The sequence below is a fragment of the Monocercomonoides exilis genome (genome assembly GCF_001643675.1).
Source record: "Monocercomonoides exilis strain PA203 chromosome Unknown scaffold25-1336746, whole genome shotgun sequence".
In the NCBI taxonomy this organism is placed as follows: Eukaryota; Preaxostyla; order Oxymonadida; family Polymastigidae; genus Monocercomonoides; species Monocercomonoides exilis.
This window is the reverse complement of record NW_027150570.1, coordinates 285,199-302,043: the sequence shown is the minus strand read 5'-3', so window position 1 is coordinate 302,043 and position 16,845 is coordinate 285,199. Positions and strand designations below refer to the sequence as shown.

General features: G+C 37.9%; 4 protein-coding genes across 4 annotated transcripts; all 4 read left to right on the top strand.

Annotated features, from left to right (window-relative positions):
- Window positions 1-1,342: 1,342 nt before the first annotated feature.
- Window positions 1,343-3,291, top strand: MONOS_14995 (uncharacterized protein). Its single transcript, XM_067867841.1, has 4 exons — window positions 1,343-1,411; window positions 1,548-1,572; window positions 1,636-2,120; window positions 2,216-3,291. The coding sequence occupies exons 1-4, from the start codon at window positions 1,391-1,393 to the stop codon at window positions 3,044-3,046; spliced, it is 1,362 nt and encodes a 453-aa protein (XP_067726523.1). The 5' UTR covers window positions 1,343-1,390; the 3' UTR covers window positions 3,047-3,291.
- Window positions 3,292-6,424: 3,133 nt separating this feature from the next.
- MONOS_14994 (uncharacterized protein) lies at window positions 6,425-6,637 on the top strand (the record flags this gene model as incomplete). Its single annotated transcript, XM_067867840.1, has 1 exon — window positions 6,425-6,637. One exon carries the CDS (start codon window positions 6,425-6,427, stop codon window positions 6,635-6,637), a length of 213 nt encoding a protein of 70 aa, XP_067726522.1.
- Window positions 6,638-6,884: 247 nt separating this feature from the next.
- Window positions 6,885-7,547, top strand: MONOS_14993 (uncharacterized protein; the record flags this gene model as incomplete). The annotated part of the gene is made up of 1 exon (XM_067867839.1): window positions 6,885-7,547. One exon carries the CDS (start codon window positions 6,885-6,887, stop codon window positions 7,545-7,547), a length of 663 nt encoding a protein of 220 aa, XP_067726521.1.
- A 7,364-nt stretch (window positions 7,548-14,911) lies between these two features.
- MONOS_15130 (uncharacterized protein) lies at window positions 14,912-16,346 on the top strand. The gene is made up of 2 exons (XM_067867987.1): window positions 14,912-15,406; window positions 15,484-16,346. Exons 1-2 carry the CDS (start codon window positions 14,972-14,974, stop codon window positions 16,249-16,251), a joined length of 1,203 nt encoding a protein of 400 aa, XP_067726520.1. The 5' UTR covers window positions 14,912-14,971; the 3' UTR covers window positions 16,252-16,346.
- Window positions 16,347-16,845: the final 499 nt, after the last annotated feature.

The window sequence follows — 16,845 nt, the reverse complement described above, 5'->3', positions numbered from 1 at the left end:
AACAGTTCAGCTCCTTTGATCCGAATTCGGATTCCATCCTGCTAACTTTGAATAATATTTAAAATTGCATCCTTTCAGTTCAAAATACCAAAACAGAAGAAGAACAAGGAGATTGACATTCAATCGCAATCAAAAAAATGACTTGAGTCTGAAGATGAGAATTACTGAACACGAATGACACAATTTGGAGATGCTGCCACATTGTTGGCAATGAGATATGAAAATGTTAATGTTCGTTTCATGATATCTGTTCTGCAAGAGATGGGAAACCAGACCATGGAGATCTTCAATAAGACAGACTCAAACACAAAGCAGGAGGAAACGAAGACTTTGTTGGAAGGAGAATGAAGAGTGGAGAGAAAGCCAAAGATGATAACAATTAACAGCTCACCTGATGTTGATTGTGATGCTTTTTCAAACAAGATTGGCATAATAATCAATTGACTCACTCCGATAGCACACACCTTGAAGATGAAAATCCAAACACGGCTTCCACAGAATTTGCTTGATTCACAACAACCATTTGACAATTGAATGTTGCATTGCTGCTGATATTTCTCATTTGCTTTAGCTCAAAAATGAATTCAGAAAAATCTTTTCTTCCCTTCAAATATTCCACAAAGCACAAGTCCGCAAGAATTTTAAAAAAGCAGAAAATCATCCAACTAATTATTCATCTGTTTTTTTGTTTCATTGAATCGCATTGTTTTCTTTCATTTTTTTCTCAATAAAAATCCAGCTTTTGATGTTTCCAACAATACTCTTTATTCAACACACCCAAGTTCTGCTCATCTTTCTCGTTTTGCGAAAACAATCCGAATGCGTGAAATTCTCTTTTTCCCTCGATTTCTTTCATCCCTTCTTCTTTGTATTTTTAATCTGTATTTATTTTCATTCCTTCTTTTAAACTGAAATCCAAAAAAGTTCTAATCTTACTCTTTCTCTTTCATCAACTTATTGCATCGCAACTATCAGCTCTCTTCCTTGCAATAATGTTCCATGAAGTGAAATAATTGCCGTTTTTATAAACAGTTCTTTTCTCTGGCTTTTCAAAGGCAACAGATGCAGATATCTTCAATCCGATAAAGAACATGATAAATACAAATGAATAGTTGTCCTCATTCAACATTTATGAAAACAAATATCCTTTTTTGTTGTTTTATTTTTCACGATTTCATTTTTTAAATTGCCAAATTAAATATATTTCTATCGTAATCAAACATTGTCAAGAAAACAATATTACGAATTTCACAACTAATTTTTGTTTGATAATCTAAAATTTATCTGATAAGTTATTTTATGAATTTGAAAAATCAGTTTGATCGATGAAACCATTACAAGAAACAGATAACAATTATTCATTGCTTTTCTCGACAGTTGCTTGTTAAAAATGTCAATGCAAATGAGTGTGGTATGAAAGCTTATATTGTATTGATTGTGCAATGTTTTTATTTTTGTCATTTTGTTCTTTCAAACTGGGCGATTCTTCGAACTAAATGGTGTATTGCGAATGCTTTCTGGATGAATTAACTTGGGGGAAAATGCAGAAGTCTCAATTCACAAAATTCACTGGTTTGCAAACAATATTTATTTGAATTCCAGATGATTGCGTTCTTTTCTTTGTTTATTTTGAAGAATTGTTTTCTGAACTGGAGAATTGTTCTGAAATTGAACAAAAACAGAAAATCGAAGAAATGAACAAACGGATGAATAAAATGAACAAAGAAGAATTATGTTCTGTTTTCACAAATGGACAGCTCGACAGACTGAACAAAATGATTGAAGAAAGGAAAATATCTTTGGAAAGTGCCATTCCGTTGTTGAAACACATGGGGTATTGCAAAGCGATGAAAGATTTCTTAGGAACTTCGCTTTGCAAATCGTATTTACAAGAAAGATTTGAGAAAATGATTGTTGAAGAGAAGAAGAAAAAGAATGAAAAGCTTCTTTTTGATCTCTGCGAATGCTATATTTCTCTGTACGAAAGTCTTCGAGAGGCATTATTTTCAATTTGTGTACCTTGCCTTCTGAAAGTTGCATTGAACAAAGAGGAAAGCGAAGAGAATCAAAAAGAAGTGGAAATGGCTTTGCTTGCTTTGTCAAATATTAGATCATATCATGTATGAAATTAATTTTTCCTTTTTAAAGACGTTTGTTTCAATTTCAATTTCAATTTTTTATTTTAATTTATTTTTTAATTGCTTTTTTCATGAAGCGTGTTGGAAATGGACTGTATTTGAATGGAATGACAGAAATCTTGAAGTATCATCAGAAAAATCACAATTTGACACAACTTGCCTATCAATCAGCATGGGTGTTTTTGATAAGCAGATGGACTTATAACAAATGTCCAAACAGCAACGTTTTGAATGAATTGCATTTTGTTGGAGAAGCAACAAGAGAACTGGAATTGCTGTCAAAATGTGTTTATTTGAAGAAGAAAGAAGAAGAAAGAGGAAAAGAAACGAAAGTTGAGATTCTTTTATTGAGGTGGCTTGTGATAATAGTTTTTTATTCTCAAAATGCCCAAATACATGGAGAAGAATTCGTCAAACTGACAAGATGCATCATAGATCTGTGCAGAGCAGCAAAGGGCAACAATAGAGAAATACAATATAAGTGTTTTTCATTTTTATATAATATCATTTTGCGTGAAGCAGAATCTGATGGTTGTGTGTTGCGTGAAGAGGCTGTCGATTTCATTTTGGAGGAAATGCATGGGCCAACAATTGACAACGAAGTTACAACATTAAGCGCTTATGTATTTTATAACTTTTCTCGAATATTGAGCAGAAAAAAGGAAAAGATGAATAACTTGATTTCGTTTGTTTGGTTTGCTTGGAGCTGGCTGAAAGGAAAGGCGAAAGAGGAAAATGAAAAAGAAAATCAGAAAATGATGTTGAATCGAAAGTTGCGCGAAAAGATGGAAGAAGAAGGTTATGAAGATATTATAGTCAGCTTCTATGAATCACATTTGGAAAGGTCTAATTTCTTTGGACTACCAGAAGATCTCAATTATTATTTCATTCATCATAAAGAATCATAAATTAAAAACAGACAAAAAGTGAATTTCTCCATCTGTTTCAAGATATTCACCAGAGCTTTATTCTTCCTATTATTTTTTTTTCCTTGAATTTTTCTTGAAGTTGTTTTGCAGCTAATTTCGAATAATTTTTTTTGACCTTTCGTTTCAGTTTTCACATCTCAATCTTCTTCCGGTTTACGATTTATTTTGAAATTTTTATTTGTTTGTTTTTATCTGTTTTTTAAAAAAAAGTTTGATGCGTATTATTATTGCAATTATCTCACATTTTTCCTCATTCACATCTTCATCTTTTTCGCATGTTCCTTCAACATCTATTCAGAAATCCTCTTCTTCTTCATTGCAGTTGCTGTGATTGCAACTCCTCAAATCCTTCATCATTTTTACACTTGAGATTTTCAATTCCTCTTTCTCCATTTCAAAGGTTGGAAGTGCAATTTTCATCATGTTCTCTTCTCACCAAAAGATCTGATGCCTTGTTTGTGGTTTCTCTGTCATCGTGCTTTGAAATGAAGTTGTTTCCAAAAATTCTCCTTCTTCATTCATTGGCACATTTAACAACACATCTTCTGAATGAAACTTCTCCTGTTCAAATGCTTCAATTTGGAATTCTGCTGTTTGTGGATGAAGAAAGAGAGGTTGAAGAAAGAAAGAGGAAATATCACACTGTTTGGATTGAGAAGATAATTTTTTGCTTCTGTTTTTATCAAATGGAGCAAAGCGAAAGCCGCTTTGACTGAAGATGGAAGAGTTGAATTTTCTGAATAATCTGGTTTCAATTGTTTTTCATCAAATTTCAATTTGATTGATATGGTTCTTTTGGTGGAAACACCAATTATTTTGCTTCTGAAAAGCAGTTATATAATCTCTTTAATATCTTCAGCTCCTTCTGTAAATGATGAAAATCAAAGCTTTTCTTCATCAACTTCTTCTTTTTTGACGCCAGCAATCTGTTCGCATTCATTCTTTTGGGGAAATGTGAGTTTGCAAATGCTTTGAATTCTTTGTTTGGTTTGTGTGATAAATTGAAACTTTTTTGAAGAAACATTTGCACAATTTTCTTTCTGTTATTGTTTCTGTTCAGTCGAATGGAACAAAAGAAGATGGATATGGTCTTTGTTTTATTTTGACTTTTTTTATGTGTGAACAAAAAATAAAGAGAAAAGGTTATCGAAAATTAGTTTTTTTTGAAAAGAAAAAAAAGTCCGAATCCTGAAAATAATTTTGAGTTTCAAATTTTGAATGAAAAATGCATATCAAGAAAAATTGAAAAATAATAATTTCACCACTTTTGAAAAACATTGAAACATTGTAATTGATATTCATCTGGAAAAAAATTGACCTGGGTTATAATTTTTGAAATCATAATTTTTCTTTCAAAATTTTCGAATCGAAAAATAACATCGAACATTAACAAATGGTGCAAAATATTATTTTTCAGGCATTTTCATTGAAAAAATATGCACTTTTCATTGTCTTTTTGAGATCAAAGAACAAAATAAAAATGGGTCCATTTTTTGGTATTCAAGAAATGTTTGAAAACTTTTCGTTTTGATTTCTTCGATACCTGTTTACGGATATGAAAATTAAATTTATTTTGAAATCTGATTAAGTTTAGTAATGTTATAAGAGAAACAATTTTTTTTGCTTTGTGCATAAAAAGCTTGAAAGTCCTTATTTTTCCCCAAATGAACACTGATAAATGAAATGGCTTATTGAAGGCATCATCATCTTTTTTATAACAAGGATATTGATCAATCAAACAATTTGGACGAATTTGGCATTTGAATGCAAAATTACTTTCCAAAGACAAACAACCTCAAAAAAACAGCACTCCGAAAAAAGTCATGATTTCAAAAATATTCTCCCACCTGTAAACATTCTTCATGAAAATCACATTTGGTTGATCCTTTTCAAAATCATTCTATCGTTCGAGTTTATGTCATTATTGTTATTTCAATGGTATTTTGAAAAAATGAACGATATCATAAAATACATAAGGCAACATAAGCTATAATATTTTTATTATAAAAATAACTCAAGAGAGAGTAGAAAAAGTGAGGAGAATGTTTGAAAGAAAGAATTGCATATCTTGTACATTTCGAGGGAATTGCAGTGCACTTGGCATATCTTTTGCGCATGACTTGCTTTGCGTGATTTTTGGGGGAAGGTTGGTTTCGTGGAAAAGAAAATGGAATTCGATATTGGACAATTGAGGAAGTATGTTGTTCAAAACATTCAACAGGCCTAAATAACAATCGCATTTGCATTTCACGCGAAGGCTGTTGGAAAGCTATCAGCAAAGACTTGGCAGTGTTTAAGACTTTAAAAAGGAGTGTATTTTTTTGTAAATTTGGAGAATATATGTTTTCATCTGATACCATGATAAGTTTCACAATGGATTCTCTGCTTTCAATGTTTTTTGAGATAGACCGCAGAAACAAAGCAGGTTTTCTCCGAGACACTGAGTATTGTTCACGATATATGGGCGGTTTAAGTGAGAACTTCGCCCTCCCAAATATGACGTGGAAAAAAGGGCGAGATGAAAAAATTTTGCAATAATGTTTAAATTGTTAAATGAAATAATGCATTGTCCGCTTCACTTCACCACCGACTTCGCCTTTTTGCCTTGGTTACGAAGACCAGAGGGCAGAAGACATTGCCCCTCGGAGCTGTCTCCCACAGATCGTGCAGGGATCCTGTGGGGAGAGAGTTCTGTTTGGAGCTGAAAGAAAAACCACTCTCGCTTTCGCGAGGCGTGGAAAAGAAAACTGCTTGTGCAGCGCTCTGCCTCACGCTCTTCTGCTCCATCAGCGGAGCAACCCCAAAACACCACTCACTGCATATATGAAATTTTATTCTTCTCTTTGCAACATATTCAACAACGATTAAAGGAGTGGGATCATATTTAAACTGTTTCTTCGTCCCATGTTTCTTTATCCAGGTTATCTGTACACACTTGTGACATCGGGCGGTTGATCTTTCTTTCTTCCCGTGAAAATCTCTCCCTTTTTTTCTCGTCATCTTCTCACTGGCATGTCGCTTTCATTCGCACACAGTCGCTCATCGTCTCTCCATCTGCGTTTTTATTATCTCGGAGAAAGTCTGTATCACTGTGTTCTATCAATTCGCAATAGAGCGAATCAACAAACGCAGGGAGCAGGTTTGCTCCTTGATTATTAATAATGTTAAAAATTTATGAGTAGTTTGAGATCAAACTTCGCAAATACTCAAACTCGTTTTTGACACCATTGTCCGCACCGAAAATGCAACAAGAACCTGTTAGACTATCAAACAAAGATGGAGAGTGAAAGGATATTCATCTTGAGCAAAGACTGAGAGAGTGGAAAATGTGATAGAAGAATTCGCTTGGATCCAAACATGTTCAACTCAGTCCGGAGCTGCGATGATGATACCAATGAAGAACGAGAAGAGAGAGCGATGAAGAATAAGATCCCAGTCGAGATCGAGCAAGTCGGAGTCGGAATCAGATTTTTCAGATTTGATCACGAAGAAGAAACACAGACAGCCGTTGAGGGGCTGTCGCACACTTTGTCAAATGAAGAAGTTGAAAGACGAAGAGGACAGCGATAGTGAATTTGAAGGGACAGAAGAGCGGGATGATGAAGAGGGATCAATGGACTTTGTGGGAATTTTCCCATACGAATGACTGACGCCCCGGAGGCAGGCGGGCGGGTTGAGAAAATTCATGGATTTTTGCAAGGCTGGATAAATAAAGATAAACGATGATATATAAAATACGTTTATTCCAGAGATCGAAAAGAATTATTTCACCGGACATACGGATGCGAGCTGGAATTCCTTGGCCGTGACGGGGGTTATGGCTAAAGGAAGGAAGGACTCACCAGAAGCTGTTCGAGTCATTGAATTGCTCCAACCCGCTCTCAAATCGGGGTTTGAAGCTGCCAAGGTGATCGCCGCCCTTACAACAAGAGAATTGAGGAAGACACATTTAGAGGAAGAAGAGAAGGAGCGATTGAGGGGACTCTTTTGTTCATATGCCCTGATTGCAGACTGTATCAGCCGGATTAATCTTCTAAAAGTTATACCCCAGTCAAACTGGGAGAATGTGAAGTGCTTCCTTGAAGGGGGAACGTCCAAGGACGTCCCAGAGAGCCTGAGGAGGTTGGTGGAGAGCACAAGCTTTTTTCGTCCAGAGTGGGATGTTCCAGGGAACGGAGCATCCCCCGCTTCTCCCACAGCCTTCAGCCTTGTCCCAGCCAGGAGTGGACGCGCATGGAGGAACAGAATAGGCAGGAACGCTCAAGGCTTCGTTTTCAGACAGCTCCAAAAGCGTGGCTTCGATGGGAGCTTCACGAATTTCAAAGAAAGAATAAGGTCAACACAAGCCCTACCACACAGTATGCACCAGCATCAGCTGGGAGAGTGGCCTCGATCACAGTTCCCCTTCTCCCAGCTCCCCCGAGGATACAGGGAGGATCAACAACTGGAACAGCTACGGGATCGTGCCAATGGGCCTTGAAGAAGCGAGGGGGAATTAAGCCGCATTGTGTTGTGAGACAGAGAAAGAAGAGAGAGTCGCGCTTTACAGCGAGACAGAGATAAACGGAATGCTATCGAATCCCGAGGGAGTGACAATGCGGCAAGGAATCCCATTCAATCGAGAGATGGATAAAAAGACAGAGTCCGAGTAATATCGTGAGAATATCAGAAATGCGATTGTTGCACTAGATGGTGAGAAGACGATAGAACAAGAAACATCGGAAGATCACTAGATGAAAATTCGGAAAGAGAACACAGAAAAAGACTCCGTAGATCCCCGCAAGACAAAACAGAAGAACGAGCAGAAATCCGAGAAGGAGGAAGAGAAGAGAGTCTTGAGAGCTTCTGGGATTGTTATCGAGCACCCAATTGGGAGTGCACGGGAGGGGAGCTCGAGGACTGCTATATTCGATTCTCTCGAAGGAGAATGGAATACACAGATCCATTATGTCCGCAGGATCCCAGAAGTGAGGAGGAGTATGGAGAGTGGACCACCGAAGGAACCACTTCCGGGGAGATTAATGAACAGGCTGAGCAAGTGGAAGAAGATTGGGGGAGACAAACAAGTGAGCCGTGGAATAAGAGCTCGATGGAAAAGTCCCCAGTCCCCAATCTCACTCGAGGAGATAAAACACAGACAAGAGTTTCGAGGGAAAACGGAGATGACGAACAATTATTTATCCCTCTTGGAGGAGGAATTGAAGGACGGAGTGGTGAAGCCCATACAGGAGTCGGAGGTGAAGTGGTTCAATCCGACATTCATGGTGATAAAGAAGAACGGAAAGTGGAGAAAGATACTAGATTGCAGGGCGCTAAACGAGGAAGTGCAGGGAAAACACTTCAAGATGGATTCCCAGGAGATAGTGGTGGAACTCCTGGAGAAGAACGACTGGATGACCACTCGGGACATATCGAGTGTATACCAACATGTCAAAGTGGACGAGCAATTCAGTCCCTATCTGTGCTTCAGCTTTCAAAGTCAATGCTATGCTAACAATGGGATGCCATTTGGGGCAAAGGACGCGCCCAGAGTTTTCACGAAAATAATGAGACGGGCGGAGTCATATATCAGAGAAAAGTGGAAAGTGCAGCTAGTAATATATCTGGACGACATTCTCCTTATACACCCAGACAGGGATGCATTGAGATTGATCTCACAGGAGATAGCCCAGTTCCTGAGGAGTCTGGGATGGACGCATTCAGAAGAGAAATTGAACTTGTAACCCACAAGGAGTGTAGAGTTTCTGGGATGGATATGGAACTCAGAGAAGATGGAAGTGACACTCCAGGAGAGGAAGAGAGAGCTGCTGATGGAGGATGTGCAAACCTGGATTGGATATGCAAAGGAAAGGAAGAGACAAAGGACAAAAGATCTTGCAGCACTCCTCGGGAGACTGAATTTTGTGAGGTTACAACACCCACTAGCGAGCTTGTGGATGAAGCGCATGCAATACGTGCTGAGGCAGGCAATAGCCTGCGGAGGCTGGAAGGGAACGGTGACAGTCAGCCCAATGATACTGGAAGAATTAACACACTGGAGGAAAACCCTGAAAGAGAACAGGCCTAGGAGTCTGAAGAGAAGGATCAGATCAGCAGATCTAACAACGGATTCGTCAGAGCTGGGTTGGGGTGCAGTATTAACAATCCCGAGGGAGAACAAAAAGGAGAGAATATTTGTTTACGGAAGTTGGACACCCCGGGAGAGTGCGTTAGCAACCAACGAGAAGGAGTTCAGAGCAGTGTTGAGGACACTAGAGAGAAAGGGAGCGTGGCTGCAACAACAAAAGATAGACCAGATTCGTCTGAAGACAGACAATATGTCCACGAGATGGACAATACAGAAGAAGAAGGGAGCGCCATCGCACATTCCAACACTGAGAGAATTGTTGAAGAAACTGAACAGCCTGGACATTACGATACAAACGGAACATCTCCCGGGAGAGCAGAACACGGAGGCAGATGCACTCAGCCGGATGGCGAGAAAGCCGGACTATGCACTGAGGGGGGAGAAAGTCGCAGAGATATTTCAGACAATCGCACCGAGAACACTAGATATAATTTCAGAACCGATTGCGCCAGTGTCCTGCGGAAGTACTTGGAGACTATTCTCTCTGAAAAGGAAGAGAGAGAGAGGAACACCAGAAGACGACATAGTGCTTGTCCATCCGTTCCTGAGAAATATTGGACAGACCCTGAAAGAGAAGGAGAAGGAAGCTCGGAGGGAACTGACGATTCTGATTCTGCCAGCTTGGCAGGGGCAGACCTGGACTCCGCTACTGCAGCCTGGGCATTTGATAAGGACCCTGGGGACCTTTCAGGAGTGCATGATTCCGGGAACCAAGATGAGAAGGCAAGGCTGGAAACTACCCCCAGGAGAGGTTATAAGCGTTATACTGGAGAAGAGAATATTCAGGGGAGAGACCTCTTCTTAACATGGGGAGAACACGTTGGAGCAAAAGAGATAGCAGCAGCAATACTTAGAAATCAAAAGAGCGAAAGAGATACGAGGAGAGCGCTGCGAAGATTCAAGCAGTTCCTAGATAGAGAGAGCATGGATGACACTGACCCCCTCACAAACAAAGATGCAAAGTGGATTATGGCGGAGTTCATTGAAACACTAACGAATACGAACCTCTCAAGTGGAGTGATTAATCAGACAGTTCGAAAAGTGCTGGATTCTATTTATCTATTTAGAGAGACTAAGATTGATGGGAAAGACATAGAAATATTCCTAATGACCTATGTGGGGGATAAACCGAGAAGAGACAAACTGCCTTGCAGAAGAAGCTCGAAACCGATCGGGGGAAACGCGGAGAGAGAAGCATAGGACAAATTGTCATGCCCGCTCAAGTACAGAAGACCCGATCGAGAACCCCCCGAAAACAGCGCAAGAGGGGGAGGGAGTAGGGATAGAGGCCGCACCTTCATCCGCAGTCCCTCTGTTCATCCGCCGCACGGCAAGGTGCTAGGCATGAGGGTTTAAGATCAGAGGAGAGAAGAGAACGAGGGATTTCAAAACTCATTATTGAGGAGCAAACCTGCTCCTTGCGTTCGTATATTCGCTCTATTGCGAATTGATAGAACGCAGTGAGCAGGATTTGCTCCGAAATAATACTAACGCGGATGGAGAGACTCAGAGCGGCTGGGTGAGAGAACGAGAGAGAAACATGTGGTGAAGAATAGGACGAGAAAAAAGTGGCGAGATAGCAGGGGAGATAGAAAGATAGAAACCGTCCAGAGATATCAAGTGCATCCATAACCTGTATTGATAAACAGGAAAGTTAGTGAAACCGTTAAGAAGAACCTTACTCCTTTAATTCATGGCAAGGAAGTGCAAAGAGAAGAGTCAGACTGGTCCATACAGCGTGTGGCGAGCGGATTTGCTCTGCTGGATCAGTAGAAGAGCGGGAGGCAGAGCAGAGTGCACGCAGTTTTCTTTTCCACGCCTCGTGAAAACGAGAGTGGTTTTTCTTTCTGCTCCGTTTTTAACTTTCGCCTCACCGGATCCCTGCACAGCCTGCAGGAGGGAGCTCCGAGGGGTATGCCCCCTGCCCTCTGGTCTTCGAGACCATGGCAAAAGGCGAAGTAGGTGGTGAAGTGGAGCGGACAATGCATTATTTTTTTTTTAATGTTATTGTTTTGTTTTTTCATCTCGCCCTTTTTTCCACGTCATTGGGGAGGGCGAAGTTTTTCACTTAAACCACCCATAATTTAAGATCAAACTCATTATTTCGGAGCAAATCCTGCTCACTGCGTTCTATCAAGAATGGTTTCTCTCTCAAACATACGAAGAATCCAACTCTCTTCAGCTGATCACAAAACATCAACCGGCTGTTCACATTTGTCTGCTGTGAAATACAGCCCAGCTGATTCCAATGGATTTTTTGCTTTCCTTTGACACATTTTGCAACCAGTGTCCATTCATCGATGTTGAAGAGAGGTCTGCCTGGGTGCTTACTCATAAAGACAATGAGAGAGATAAGCATCTCTTCAAAGATGTGATCAAAGTTGCGTGCAGAACGCCTATTCATGGGGAAGGTGCAACTGGAAAGAGGAGAAGAAGAAGGAGAAGAAGAAGAAAAAGAAATTCTGTTTGAAACTCTCATGCTTTTTTCAAAGATAATGTTGATGATGATAGAAGAACAAGAAGAACGAAGAAATATCAGTTGTGGAGCGTTTCATGTTTGTTGATGGCTATTCAAGAAGAATTTGAAACAAAATGCGTTTTTAAAAAAATGGTGATGAAGAAGAAGAACAATGATGATTTTTGTCGAAAGAGATGAGCTTCAAGAGAGATAAACATTGAAGAAAAATCAGCAGCAGAACTGACAGATGGATGAAATGTTGAAGGATAAATCAGTGAGTGAGAGAGTTGATTGAATTGCCAATGAAGATGATGAAGAAGATTTTGAAGAAACAAATGTCTTCTGATATTCAATGTCTGCCATCTGTTTCAAATTTCCAACAAATTGAATTGTGAATCAAATGGTTATTCCATCAGAACAAGATAATAATTCTCCAAAAAAACACTCAATGAAAAGAAAGTGCCAAATCCATTTCTGTGAAAGAGACTTGTCTCTCTTTTCGGTTTAGCTGATTTCCTAGTCTTCCATGTGTAACCTTTTTAATCTTTTGCCATCTTCTACTTGTTTCATTCATCTGTGTTGGGTAAAAGGTTATTAACATTTTCCAAAAAAAGAATCTCCAAAAGCAATATCTTTTCGAGCAATGCTCAAAAAGAATGGATTTTAATCACATTCACTCAATATTCGCTCATTTCGAATACCAAAGAAGGAAGAAGACGAAGACGATGCAGAAGAAGATTGCCAAATACGGCTGTCAGCAATAAAATATGATGAAGAAGACGAGCAGATATTGTGAATAAAATCTCTCTCTCTCTCTCTCTCTCTCTCTCTGTTGGAGTGGCTTGTGATGAAGTTGAGCCATATGAGAAGAAGTCTGCAGTATTTCCAGTAGAATATTCGGCAAAACAAAAATCACCAAAATTAACAACGCTGTATATAAAACATATTGTGCATGACATGAAACGATCATTGACCATTGAAATGTTTCTGTCGCAACTGGCGCGCTATCAGATGGAATGATGCTGATGCATGTAAAATCTTCGACTGATGAGTTTTCGCAACGTTTTCCTGTCGATTCAGCTGAACATGTTATTTTTATTCACTTTTTTTATCGCTTTGTCTTCTCACCCGCTTTTGAGTTCATTTGCATCAGCTGAAATTGTTGAGTTCCCTTTCGTTCTCCCTTCAACAACAATAATGCTGAATCTTTCTTTTCTTCCAAAAAAAATATTTCCATTTGCACCATTGGAGTGGACAATGACAGATGATATACTCCAATCTGTTGCTTTACCTGGAATAATAGATGAAACATTCCATTCACATGAAGGTCGAGCGAACCAGCCATCCAACAAAGAGTGTCTCAATCCTTCTTCTCCTTTTCTCTCTTTCAGTTGTTCTTCTCCAACAGCAAGTCTTCGTTTATCTATCTATCTTCCTTCCTTCCTTCCTTCCTTCCTTTCTCCAATGGAATGACTCTCTCTCTCTCTCTCCAGAATTGTTTGGTTCTCACTATTTCTTCTCTTTTTGTTATTATTTCCTCCATTTCCCCTCAATGTAACTTTTCTTTTCCACAATCATTTTTCCTTATTTTTCAGTCCATTGCTGCATCTTCTCTCCTTTTTCACTTCTCCTTTTGGAAATCCTCCAATTTTTGATTCCAATTTAAAGTTTCTAAAATCCTTTTCACATCTTATTCCAATTCTGTTTATTTCATCAAAATTGCGAGTCTTGCAAAAAAAATCTTCCAGTTGGATGTTTCTATCAAACAGTTTTCTGAAATGACAAAAAGTTATGACAAATCACAAAAAAACTGAAAGTGAATGTCCAGCCAGCCCATCTGCTCTGATGAAAGAGTCGCTTCTGTCAAACACTCTCAACAAATAAGCCAAATAAACTGCTTTTTCTCTCTTTCACGCTCACGTCAAGCACTGTCAGGCTATGGTTCATACAAAACAGATGGCAGAAGTCATGAATGCCATCGTTGAATGCTATCCAAACAAGAATAATCTCAAAACTTCTGGCTCTTTTCAAAAAGGATAAAATGGCTTCTCTCTCTTTGTGGTATTTCTGTGCATGATCAATTTGTATTCATTGAAAGAACACCTTAAAAGAAACATGAATGCAAAAAAAAAAAAAAATCAAACCATCTTTTTGGTCTCGAATTATTTTCCCATCTCCAATAAATAAAAAATTATCGATCCAGCTGGCTTTCTTGTTCTCTAAGATTGCCTCTTGCTACATTAAAAAAAGCATTCAACTGGACAATAAATGGATGGAACAGAACATCATCGATAGCAGAGAATCCATTGTGAAGTTGGCCATGATTCCAAATGAAAACACATATTCTCCAAATTATCTCCTTTTCAAAATCCAATTCAACGTCATGTCTTTGATGATGACTTTCCAAAGGGTTTCGCGTAAATGGCAATGCGTTTGTTGTTAAGGCCTGTTGGATGTTTTGTTCAACTCGCTTCCTCCATTGTCCAACCACTAAATTCCCTTTCCTTTTCCGCAAAGCCAACCTCCAAACAAAACCATGCTAAACAAATCCTGCTCAAATGATATGCCAAGTACACTCCACTTCCCTGAAATGAACAAGCGGTTCAATTCAATCTTTCTAATATTCTGCTCGCTCATTTTGTATCTTTCTTGAGTTTTTCTCTTTCAAAATATTGCAGCAGATGTTGCATCATGTATTTTGCGATATATAGCCATGTTCGTATTTCATGCAATTTTTCTCCATCAATTCACTTTTCGCAAACAATCGATGCAAACAGCCACTCACTCCTCCATCTGCATGCAAAATTATTGCCCTTCTGCAGTGCTATAACTTGCATGGTTGCATCTATGGAAGTAAACCTAAGCAGCTCAAGCATGCTCTGGCTGCAGCAAATCATCAATCAAAAATCTTTTCTTATAAAATTATGGGTTGTGAACCCTTATTTCTTTACTTAAAATAGATCATTTTGCTTCAAAGATTTGCTTGTTTTGAGGCAAAAATCATTGATGGAAAAAGATGTTTCGAATCCTGCATTTTATTAGATATTTGACTTTGCGTTTTTAATTCTTTTTATTTGAACAAAACACGAATATTTCGAAAATGAATTTAATAATTGTTTTGGGTTTATTTTGTGATTTCACAGAGACATTCAGATGAACAAACGTTTCTGGGTATGCCAGAAATTATAAGAAATGAATGGTTGAATGAACAGATGATTGTTTATTGTTTTTATTTTTTTCTTTTTTGAACATTATTAAAGAGAAACTCTCACAGTTGGAACAATGCACCGACGCTGAGCAGAAACAGAAAATTGAAGAAATGAATGAAATAGTTGAAGAAATGAATAAATTTGGCTCTAATCTTATTTTTGGTGTTCAAATATTCAACAAAATTCATGAAATGATTGAAGAAAAGAAACTGGCTTTGGAGAATGCCATTCTATTGTTGAAATACATTGGATATTGGAAAGGATTGAAAAATGTATGGAACATTCACTTTGATGCTTCTTCGCTGAGCGGAAGATTTGAAAAGATGATAATTGATAAAAATGGGAAAAAAGAGGAAAAGAATGATAATCTTCTTGTTGACCTTTGCGAATGCTATTTTTTTCTCAGTTACAACTTCACTTCGGAAATGCTTTCTATTTGTGTGCCTCGTCTTCTGAAAGCTGCGTTGAAGAAGGAGGAAAACGATGAGGCTCAGAAGGAAGTGGAAATGGCTTTATTAGCATTACGTTACATTTGCGTATATAAAGTTTGAGTATTTCTATTTCCTTTTTTATATTTTTGCATGTTTTTCTTATTTTTCTAATTTTTCTTATTTCTAATAAGTTTTTGAGGCAAAAACTGTATTTGAGTGAACTCAAAGAAATCATCAAATATCATCAAGAGCATCACAATTTGACACAGCTTGCCTATCAGTCTGCTTGGCAGTTTTTGATTTTCCGAATGAACATTGACGGAAACATGGAAGAAGTTATTGCGAATGAACTGCATTTTGGAAGAGAAGCAGCAAGAGAACTTGAAGAGCTGACAAGATGTGTTGATTGGAAGAGAAAGAAAGAAGAGGAAAGAAGAGGAAAAGAATCGAAAGAAGTGCTTATAATCTGGAGATGGATCAACACATTGGAGGAATATTTTGATTCGTTCAAATTGTGGAACGCAGAACTTGTTGGGCTTTTAGGGGGCATCTTGAAATTATTTCTAGCAGCAAAGGATAATTACCCAGACCTTCGCGATGAATGCCTCATAACATTTGGAAGAGCAGCGAAAAACACAGCTGTGGAAATTGATGCTTTGGTGAAGGAAGGTATTGTCGATCTCTTTTTTGAGGAAATGAAGCAATTCACTTTGGATGAAGATATTATGTGGAATTGTTTGAATTTCTTTTTGAAACTTTCAAAAAGATTGAAAGAAGAGAAGGAAGATGAAAAGAAAGAAGAGGAAAGAAAGGAAGCGAAAAGAAAAGTGTTTAAAAAGATGGAAGAAGAAGGATATGAAGATGCCATTGCAAGTTTTAAAGAAATAATTGATTTTCTTCAACAAAAATATTATTATTCAATTTCGTCGGATATTTCTGATTATTTTGTGAACGCTTGAGGAAATGAGATGTTTTTTATTCTGTAACACAAAAACTATCTTTTTCATTTTTATTCATTTCACTAAATGATAAAGAAAATAATAGAAAAATTTTTATTTTATTTTTATTTTTATTTTCTTTTTCATCAAATTCTCTAATAAAGTAATTCAATCATAAATGAATTCTCTCTCACTCTTTCTTTAACTTTCTTCTTTCTCTTTTAAACAGAAATCTTTTTTTTGTTGTTCATCCAATTTTTTGTTTCATTGCCCTTCACTTTCATCCCATTCATTGTCTGAAAGAGACAGAAATCCAATTAATAAGAGTAACATGTTGCCTTCCTTGTCGAAATAGAATGAAGAGGAAAAGAAAGATCACAATCATTGAAATGAAGATAGATAATGCATGAATATGTGAGTAAAAGCGTGAAAATGAGGTAGAATGAAACGAAAAAGTTGAAATAGAAGATGAAAATGAACAGACTGAATGAAATTAATGAGATATGAATGCTTTTCGTTTTTCTTGCTTCTTCCTTTTTTTCCTGTCTCTTGCACTTGCAGATAATGCAAAGAAGGCAATGGAAATGGAGGAATCTTGTTGGAGAAGAATATCAA

What these genes read in the sequence shown, in the direction of transcription:
- MONOS_15130 (XM_067867987.1), top strand. Translation starts at nt 14,972, where the DNA reads ATGAATGAAATAGTTGAAGAAATGAATAAATTTGGCTCTAATCTTATT. An exon ending in GTTACATTTGCGTATATAAA is followed by an intron (nt 15,407 to 15,483) that starts GTTTGAGTATTT and finishes ATTTCTAATAAG; the next exon opens with TTTTTGAGGCAAAAACTGTA.
- MONOS_14995 (XM_067867841.1), top strand. Translation starts at nt 1,391, where the DNA reads ATGTCAATGCAAATGAGTGTG. An exon ending in TGTCAATGCAAATGAGTGTG is followed by an intron (nt 1,412 to 1,547) that starts GTATGAAAGCTT and finishes GGGAAAATGCAG; the next exon opens with AAGTCTCAATTCACAAAATT. An exon ending in CAAATATTAGATCATATCAT is followed by an intron (nt 2,121 to 2,215) that starts GTATGAAATTAA and finishes TTTTTCATGAAG; the next exon opens with CGTGTTGGAAATGGACTGTA.